Below are 10,600 nucleotides of genomic sequence, written 5' to 3' on the forward strand. Positions count from 1 at the left end.
TGGCCACTGGCCGAATCATTTTATGTGCCATTGAAATTAATATGAATTCGCCAACGAAGGAGGATGACGGATTTAGTTCGCGACTGACATGATGTTTTGTTTTTACTATCCCCTCTTTCTCTCTCACTCTCTCGTCTCTCTCTATCTCCTCTTCTATCTTCTCTCTCTCTCTCTCTCCTCTCTCTCTCTCTCTCTCGCACTCTCTTTCTCCGCTTTCTCTCTCTCCTCTCTCTTCTCTACTCTCTCTCTCTCTCTCTCTCTCTCGCTGTCTCTGCTCGCTCTCTTCTAGCGCTCTGATTCTTGGCTGTCCCTTCCTATCGTCTCTGTGCGCTTCTCCCCTTTCTCTTGCACTCGCCTCGCCCTCGGCTCTCTCGCTCTCTGTACTCTCCGCTCTCAGTTCTGATCTCTCTCTCTCTCCCTCTCTCTCTCTCTCTCTCTCTCTCTCTCTCTTCTTTCTCTCTCTCTCTCTCTTTCTCTCTCTCTCTCTCTCTCTCTCTCTCCTCTCTCTCTCTATCTCCCTCTTACTCTCTCTCTCTCTCTCTTCTTCTTCTCTCTCTCTTCTCTCTCTCTCTATCGTCCTCTATCTCTCTCTCTTCTCTATCTCTCTATCTATCTCGCTCTATCTATGTCTCTATATATCTCTACTCTCTCTCTACGTGTCTTATTCTCCCCTCGCGCTGTCTCTATTTCTTCTCTCTCTACTCGCTTCTCTCTCATCTCTCTCTCTCTCCTCTGCTCTCTCCTCTCTTTCTCGCTCTCTCTGCTGCACGTCTCTGTGGTGATGTGTGTCTCTGTCTCTTTGCACGTCTCTCTCTGCTCTTCTCTCTCTCTTCTCTCTCTCTCTCTCTCTCTCTCTCTCTCTCTCGCTCCTCCCCTCTTTCTGTCTCTCTCTCTCTCTTCCTTTCTCGCTCCTTCCTCCCCCTCTCTCTGTTTCATCTCTCTTATCTCTCTCTCTGTTTGATCTCTCTCTCTTCCTTTCTCTCTCTCTCTTCTCTCGTGATCTCTCTCTCCCTCTTCTCGTGCGCGCTTTCACTCTCTCCCTCTTCTGCATGTCATCTACTTCTCCCCTTTTCCCCTGCTCTTTCTCTGTCGCCTCGCTCGCCTCCGTCACTCTCTCTCTCTCTCGCGCGCGCGTGATCTTTACTCTCCCTCTCCCTGCCCTCGTTCTTTCTCTCTCTCTCTGCAGCTTTTCTATCTCTCCCTCTCTTCGCTCGCTCGTTCCACTCTCCTTTCCACCTCTCTGTCGCTCGTACGCCTCGCATCTCGTCTCTCGCACTCTCTCTCTTTCCTCTCTTCCCACCTCTCTCATCTTTCTAATGTGCATCACGTTTAATACACGTAGCCGCGTCAAGATACTCTCAAAGTGCACAGAGCGAGTTACGAATAAAACGCTTTTAAAATTTCGTTTGAGAATACATTATGCATATCTAGTCTAATTTATTAGGAACTTCCTTTCATTTTGCACTATAAACCATAATAACGCGATGAGTTAATATTACCATATATATACACTTGTACCACACATATATACTGCTACCGCAAACAATCGCTAATGCCTAGAAAACACAGCGATTCATAACGATATTCATAACATATTATGCTTTAGCTATAATAAATATACCTACGTGTGTAATGAACCTGTTTGGTATGCTCGACTGGCGCAGGGTGGCAAGACGTTGCCTCGAAAACATGCGAATTCCCGTGTCTTCAGCGACGTTAATTCGGCACTGAGAATTTGCACGTGCCGAATTTAATATACTGGTTTCATGATGACTTGGAAAACGAAAAGTGGAGAATAATCAGGCGGTGATTGACTCGCATATGAGACTATCTGGCAATGTTGCCCGGTCTGACAGATTGAAAGAGATAATAAATACTGTTTTGTATATGCACATAATTATATAATATTAATGTTGTATAATTATAATATATATTATCATCATAAAACACCTATCGTATTCTCTGTGCACTCTTGGTTGTTCAACTGCGAGACCGGTGCCACTTAATCGTTGCACGCGCCTGCCTCCGCAAACGTGATAATTTCCGTGTCCTCAATCTGGTGAGCTGACCCAAAAATAACTTTTGATGCGTATATTATAATTTCTCTGTGGTTTATTGTTGAGCTTAGAGCCTGTAGATAGTAAGCGGAGAATGAGCAAGGAGAGACTGACTGACATATAGACTTTACCGTAATTATTGCCTGTCGCTACAGTACTTTATACAATAACCACGCCATCTTTATGTACTTAAACGCCATCGAAAGGTACTACAATGCATACATATTGAACTCATTCAGGTATGGTGTGTGTTGTCCTGATTAATCTATTTATATGCTGTAATTAACGATCGTGAACGACATGAATTAATATGGAAATTATACACGCTACGGAAGCTTCAGTGAGCCAAGAACTCACTGTTAGCTATAAATTATGATATCCTATTCGCAGTTGTCCACAGCTCGAAATTTCGACGTACAAAAACGCAGCAGAGAACATGGCGCGACGCTTCTGGCACGTACGTATACTGGACCGTGATATATTCTGTAGTGCAGTAAGCCCGTCTGCCGCCGTGACGAAAGTTCACGTGATTCATTTATATAATGCGCGCGTATAATATTTCTCACATCGGTCGGCCAGGTCTATTTTGCTCAAATGCCTCGCATGGCTATGTTGAAATACTGGCACGGCTAAGAGATAATAAACTGCTTGTTTGTGTGTAATACAAGATTTTTTTTTCCACAAAACTACACGGATTCCAAGCTCTATCCTTCCGCCTTCTGAAACTTCTGGCACTCTGACGGATTTCTACAGAGTTATCGGATCCCGTGAAACAATTTGCGGCGGCGTTACTGTTGTAGGCCTCTTATGTCATTGGATGGTGATGCCTCTAGCGGTCACATATATCTCACCTGAAGACCTTAACTACCACTTTATACGCTGCAATGGTACTATTTATATGTTATAGCGTTGGCGCCTTTTAATTATTGAATTTAGCGTATAGTAATTAATATGAGTAAGGAAGCGTCCTTAATATATGTGCTCTACGATATATAAATTAGAAAATTTTGGCTACCTTCTATTACTGTCGTGATCGTAGCTACCTAATACAACGCCATTAGTGGCCCCAGCAGGTCCGGATTGACGGTCTTATAGGGAATATAGCCGTACTGCTTTGAGACTTATATATTCACACAATTAAATGGGAAACGTAAGACGATAAAAATTCTCACCAGATTACAATACCGCAGGCTCATACATAAAGAAACCGTCCCTTTAACAATTCCTGGAAAGCGCTCATTGTGCACAACAACGCCACCTGCAGCGGGCAGCAACAACAACAACAACGGATGCAATACGCAAAAAAACTCGATTTCAATATAAACACGTTTTTTATTTTAAAATTGGTCCTGTTAAATAACTTGACAACGTTTACAGAAACCTGCCTACCACACATTCGCGTACCTACGACCATTGCCCTCCATAGTGGCCCCTTCCCTTCGCAGGCGCTCCACGACCCCCTCCCCTCTGTGCCGGAAGACTATCAAGACTTCATCCATTACACCAAAAAACCATAGATCAGCGTACAACGATGCGAGCGTTTCATCTTGGCTCCTAGATGGATTAACGTAACCCGGCAAACAGTAGGGTAGCTAACTGTTAACGCACACTGTTGAAAACGTGGCCAAAGGATAAAATTGCCACCAGCCGTGACTTCGCTACCCGTCTCGACTGTTAGTGATATCACCAGCTGCTCGTGCTCTCTGATTCTTGCACTATAGGTGATGCTATTTCATCCTTAGCGCTAAGGAGCAGGGGCCCGAAGAGCGGGGGGGGGGGGTCAGCGAGGGAAAGTCACGAGGTCACGCAACGCATACGTCACACGGTCGTCGAATGGTAAGCGATTACAATTCCGTGTACAGAGTAGGCGCTCGCTACGCTATATCATACACACAAATAATATACTGGCATTGTCCAAAAATTGTACAACATTTTTTCGAACCTGAACCGCGCATCTTTAGCGGCGGCCAACCATAAATTACAAAGACGTACAGACGCGCACACACGGAGGCCGGGTGATACTGGGAGAGTTGGGGGAGAGATGAAAGTACGTGGTCCTTCACATGCCATTCTCAGATGTAACCCCTTCCGTAGAGACTGTCACTATAGTATCATGCTGTTGAAACGCGAGTGGGCGTTAAAACGTAACGTTAACGCGAATTGTAAAAGAATTTCGACATCCTCTTACGTTTTGCTCCCAGAAAAAAATTCCCGCTTCCGAAACGACTGCGACGAGAATCGAAAGAAATTTCTAAACGGTCAACTTTACGTTGTTAGTGACGACCTTTACAATATCCTTCTCCTCCCAAGACATGCAACAACAAGAATGTCTCCTTCTTCGCTGCGACTTTGGTGAATCTACGTTACGAGGTTGTGAGGTTATTCTCTTGCAAGCGGGAACAAAAACAGTGTCAATCTCAGCGTGGAAAGTTTCTCACCTACAGATAGCACGCTACACTACTACTACTAATAATAAATATGCAACAGTACAAGCACGCACACGCGCGAGTCAGCGCGAGGATAGAACAGGGTAACAGCAGTTGTAAGTAATACGCAGTACAGTCGGATGCATCTCTACCTCTTCGCTTCTCTGTTGCTCCGCTCTCGCGTATTGGAACAAATACAGTAAGAACAAGAACGGTACAACAACCTATATACAATAAGTAAAGTCGCCCCCCCCCCCAGCTGAGCCCAGAGTACCACGTCCCCGGCAAACACCGAACACCTAGCTCTCGTTACACCCCCCTGCACGCAAGGAGCAAGATACACAGGTAGAGACGACACGAGCGTCAACCCCTGATCTACACGCATACATGTATATATATATATATATATATATATATATATATATATAATATATACATAGTTCATTGGCTTGGAGGTGGGATGCGCACGTGCTGCCCCCTATGTACGGGAGGACGCAACAGTACGCACGTGTCCATAAATGCTCGGTATAAGGAAAGGTAAAGTAAAAACAAAGGATGGGGTGGGGGAGCGAATTCCAGATAAATCCACGGGTGCTCCGTTTCTCGGAGCACTGGTGCCGCATCTTTCCCCCGGGAAGGACGCGAGATGCCGGTGCTGCCATCTGGGAGGACGTGGACTCTGACGTCAGTGACGTATCAGTAATATGGCAGATAATGGCTGAGAGAGAGGGAACCATCAACACAACGTGAGAACTATAATTTCAAACGCGACTCCCTAATTCTCCGACGACGCGACCGCCCTCGTTTAAAAAACACACGCCCCCCTTCCCCCTCCCCGATTAAAACCTCTTGCTACGTAATTACAAACTCTTCTTTAAAATCTAGTTGTTTACACTGACGACAACACACGGACACTTGCGCGTGCATGCGCACCGCGCCGCATCACACCTTGCGTCGGTGCGCTTTCGCAGAATCGCTTACAAACACGGTATAGATAGATAGATAGAGAGAGAGAGTGAGGCAAGGCACCCAGACGAGTGTGAGAGCACCCCAGCTTCGGATGCCACACACACACACACACACATACATCTATGAAATGTGTCGCCACCCCGACAACAGGGCGCGCCGCTAGTCGCAAATTCACCGACCGCACGAATCGGCCTCAGTGCAGTGAACGTACGTGCGTACACGACAAAGACTCGTGGAAGGCCTAGCCTAGCTAAGCGAACAAAAGCTAGCCACCTGGCGGCGAAATCTGAAACTAAACGCGCATGTGCCACCAGGGGGCGAAACGCGCGCGTGCCGTGCAGACGATATATTCATGGCAATTACACTCGCTAGTTTACAGACGTTCATGTCATCGACGCTGCTACGTACACTAACAGTGACGATGTACCGACAGGGTCCCGGCACTCTCTCTCTACATATAATAAGCATACATAACAAGAAGCTCGCAGTTTGTGTAGTATTACAAAAAGAAAAAAACGCTTTCCGGAACGCTCCGCTCCAAAATGCTAGCGCCACCTTTTCTCCGCAAGCGGAGTCAACATGCCCGCTAAACCTTTTTGTTTCACTAAAAAATGTTCTCATCGCACGGGTTTTATCACGATTCACATAAAAATGACACGCGTGCGACGAGGCGACGCAACCACGCCCGCTTATCGTTATTTTGTTTACGAGTTTGTTTGTTCGTTTGGCTAGAGATACTGACACACACATTGGTCCGATTGACTTCTTCACCTGAGTATAAAAGTACAAAACGGCCTCCGTTAGAGAGAGCATCATGATTCGTAAGAAGAGACTGTGGAGACGGGTGCACCCACCCACAGATGAATTTACTGGAGCTAACCTCTGCATTTGTCTGACCACGTCGCGAGGTATCACTAGTGGGGGCAACTTTAAAAACAAATTCGGCTTTAAAATACTCTTAAAACCCCCTCTAAAATAATTTCCCACGATCGGCGATGGCGTACGACCTCTACGGCGCTTCGAAGGTCGTCCCCCCGCCGCGTGAAATCTACGATCCGTCTCGCGTGTTCGCGACTCTAAAAAATAATTTTACGACTGGCTCGATTACGCGGCGGTTGTCGAATGCTTGCCGCCGCGGGGGAAGTACGCTCTCTAAAACTCACAAACTAAAACAGTTGCTCAACAGCTGCCAACTGAATTCATACGTCTACTAATAGCTCCCGCTAGAGGGCGCACACACGGGCGCCGCTCTCGACACACTCTCGCTATTAATACACGTACGTGTAATATATATATGTGTATATAAATAAAAATAATTCTCACAAATGCTCTCTCGCGATCATCTCCCTCGTCTGTTAAAATTCACACGTGATTCTGCGTGAGGGTCGCACGCGTTTCCCCCCCTTTCTAAGAATCTATTTATACGAGGACAAGGGACTCCGCACAACCGTCGACACGTCACAACCCGACTGCGCAGCGCCACCTACATTCTACACAACAACCGGACCACGTGTCGCGTCCACGGTGGCTCCACCTACGTTCGCACGAACCTTATTGGCGATGGCGCCACCTACATACGCACAACCTGATTGCGTGCCGACCATGCGCTGGCGCCATCCGGGCGACGCGACCGTGCGTCGCTCGCACGGTAGCGCCCTATGGGGTTCACGCCCCCGGCCGCGTCGCCGCGCTTTGCTCACGCGTGGATCCTGCGGGTCCAGCCCTTCCCGCGGTGACGGCGGCGGTACCACGCAGACTTCGATCGTCGAACAACTAACGACAAATAAACCCACAAGAAGTCATTGTCATGTCCTCCTCTATTTTTTATGTTTCATCATCCTGTTTCTTGTCTCCTCCTCTCTCCGGTCTCTCGTCTTGTTGTCTCCCGCGCGGGCACAAAGTCAATGAAAGCGCCGGTGCGTTGTGTGCGGGTATAAGGCTCCTGTAGGGGCGGCGAGGCGAGGCGTGGACGCGCGTGCTCGCTCATCACTCACTCGCTCACGTGCACTCTCTCGCCGCTCGGTGAATCACGATTATTGCTGACGATTACTTGTTTGACTTATAAAGGACGCGGCGGCGGTGGCCGCGCCGATTCGGACTGCTGCCACGAGGTGGCACTACAAGGCGGTGTGTTCGTCGTGCCGCCGGCAGGGGGCACCACAAGGCGGGCGATCACCAGCGCGACGCGGCGGCGACGACGAGAGGCAGCAGCAGGAGCGAGGACGCGAGCGCCGCCTGGTGGGGAGCGCCACTGTCAGGGCGCCGGCGCGGTGTGTTGGAGGGGTGACCACGAGGGGGCGCCTCTGCAGTCGGGTGTAACGTGAAGTCAAACTCGGAGTCGGGTTGGTTGGAACGTCGGTCCTCACCATACGACGGCTCCCCATCACCTGCAGACAACAACAACAACAATGACGGCACGGTTAGTTAGTGCATCGTGACGTTAGCTCATTGTTCCCTTAATACATCATCATGTTAGTGCATTGTGACGTTAGCTCATTGTTCCCTTAATACATCATCATATTAGTGCATTGTGACGTTAGTATATCGCCCCCCTAAATACATCATCACAATAGTACATTGTCGCGATGCCACATAAGGGAGCCACACGTACCTGTGCCCTCGATGCCGTCTACGTAGGTGTCGTCATAGTAACCGCTGCCTCCGCTGTGCCTCGGGTCGCCATCTTCATCATCGTTGTCATCATAGCCATCGCCGCTGCCGCTGCCGCTTGCTGTGTACACCTCACGCTGCTTGTCTGCCTCCGTCTGGATGTGAGCTGCACGAGAGAGAGGGGGAGGCGGAGTCAGCATGGGGAGAATGTCATAGAGGCTGCAGCTGCTGCCGCTAGGGTTAGCTACTGTTTACTGCGAGTGATTATTGACTGTAGAGGGGTTAGTTGTTGTTTACTGGTAATAATTAATGACAGCTGAGGGGTTAGCTACTGCTTACTAGTAGCAATGTCTGCTGCTAGGTTAGCTAATACTTACTACTTTGCTAGCTACTTCTACCCAATGTCTGCTGCTAGCGTTAGCTTAATGCCTTGACTACTTGCAGCTACTTCTACCAATGTCTGACCTAGCCTAGGTTAAGCTAATGCTTACTACCACGCTGGCTACTCATACCAATGTCTGCTGCAATTAGCCGTTAGCTACATGCCTTACTACTTTGCCACGCTACTGCATAACCAATGATCTGCCTGCCCTTAGCGATTAGACTAATGCTTACTACTTTGCTAGCTACTTCTTAGCAATGTTGCTGCTAGGTTAAGCTAATGCATTACTACTTTCGCTAGCTACCTTTCTACCATGTCTGCTAAGGTTAGCTGAATGCTTACTACTTTGCCAGCCTACTTCCTAGACAATGATCTGCTGCTAGTATAGCTAATGTTACTACTTTGCCTAGCTACTTTTACCAATGTCTGCACTGCTAGGTTAGCGCTAATGCTTACTACTTTGCCTAAGTACATTCATCAATGTCTGCCTGCTAGCGCTTAGCTAATGCCTTACTACTTGCTAGCTACTGCCTACCAATGTATGCTAGCGTTAGCTAATGCCTTACTACTTTTGCTAGTATTTTCAATGTCTGCTGCTAGCCCGTTTAGCTTATGCCATTAGCTTATTTGCTAGCTACTGCCTACCAATCGTCTTGCACTAGGTTAGCAATGCTTACTACTTGGGCTAGCTCTTCTACCAATGTCTTGCTTGCTAGGTTAGCTAATGCTTACTACTTTGCTAGCTACTTCTACCAATGTCTGCTAGGTTAGCTAATGCTTACTACTTTGCTAGCTACTTCTACCAATGTCTGCTGCTAGGTTAGCTAATGCTTACTACTTTGCTAGCTACTGCTACCAATGTCTGCTAGGTTAGCTAATGCTTACTACTTTGCTAGCTACTGCTACCAATGTCGCTGCCTAGTTAGCTAATGCTTACTACTTTGCTAGCTACTGCTACCAACGTCTGCTAGGTTAGCTAATGCTTACTACTTTTGCTAGCTACTTCTACAAATGTCTGCTGCTAGTATAGCTAATGCTTACTACTTTGCTAGCTACTGCTACCAACGTCTGCTAGTTAGCTAATGCTTACTACTTTGCTAGCTACTGCTACCAACGTCTGCTAGGTTAGCTAATGCTTACTACCACGCTGGCTACTCCTAGCAATGTCTGCTGCTATTTCAGCTATTGCACCCCCCCCCCACACACACACACACACACACACACACACAGCGGTCAGCGGCTTACCTGTGTCCATCCACTCGACATCGATGCCGTTGTATGCGTGGGTGAGGCGCGCTGACATCAGCTTCAGCGTGAGCACCTGCTGGCTGACGACGGCGTTCGGCTGCGTCAGGTCCACCTCCACCTCTGGGTTGTTGTTCTGCAGCTCCAGCCCGTTGCCAACGACCTCCGGCAGGTAGCTGCAACACACAGAGGGCAAGCACAGGTGAGTACAGGTGAGTACAGGTAGATACAAGTGAGTATAGGTGAGTTCGGATGGGCACAGGTGAGTTCTCATGTGAACTCATCGGTCGATCGTCGCCCCGCCCCTCCGCTTTTCGTTCGATCGGACCTTGCTTTCCCACTGCTGCCTCTTTTCGTCGAATCGTCACTCAAAAACATCCCCTCACCCGATTCACTTATCGTTCACACTACGTAATATACATATTCGCATCTATGCTTATTATCTACTCCTGATACATATCCACATCTATGCTTATTATCTACTCCTGATACATGTCCACATCTATGCGTATTCTCAGTTCAAATCTGAACGGCAATTCTGCACGTCGGTTGAAACTCTTCTATTGGCTTCATCAGAATACCGTATGTACAGCAATACCTAGTCCCCACTATTTGACACGGAGTCACTGATGACGACGCGGTGTTTCACGTACCTCGATATCTGGTTTCCATTCCAGCACTCTGCCTCGTTGCTGGCGGAGGCAGCTAGGTCCTCCTTGTTGCACATGCTGTAGGGAAGATGGTGCCACAGAGACTCCGTGTTCTTCACCTGCTTCTCTATGTCGTGCACGAGCGAGCTGAGACTCCCTGTAAACAACAACAATAACAATATAATAATATAAGTGAGCTGAGACTCCCTGTAAACAACAACAATAACAATATAATAATATAAGTGAGCTGAGACTCCCTGT

The 10,600-nt window shown here is 47.9% G+C and overlaps 1 protein-coding gene across 1 annotated transcript in view; it reads right to left on the reverse strand.

Annotated features, from left to right (window-relative positions):
• Positions 1–6,484: 6,484 nt before the first annotated feature.
• The window catches only part of LOC106805040 (glypican-6-like), a 90,450-nt gene continuing 86,334 nt past the window's right edge, over positions 6,485–10,600 (reverse strand). Inside the window, exons 7-10 of the mRNA XM_014806510.1 lie at positions 10,343–10,496; positions 9,690–9,865; positions 8,064–8,228; positions 6,485–7,839 (exon numbers count right to left, since the gene is read on the reverse strand). Coding sequence (XP_014661996.1) covers positions 7,625–7,839; positions 8,064–8,228; positions 9,690–9,865; positions 10,343–10,496 — 710 coding nt within the window. The 3' untranslated portion in view covers positions 6,485–7,624. The remainder of the gene's footprint in view (positions 7,840–8,063; positions 8,229–9,689; positions 9,866–10,342; positions 10,497–10,600) is intronic.

This window comes from Priapulus caudatus, unplaced genomic scaffold (assembly GCF_000485595.1).
Source record: "Priapulus caudatus unplaced genomic scaffold, Priapulus_caudatus-5.0.1 Scaffold97, whole genome shotgun sequence".
NCBI classification, from domain to species: Eukaryota; Metazoa; Priapulida; class Priapulimorpha; order Priapulimorphida; family Priapulidae; genus Priapulus; species Priapulus caudatus.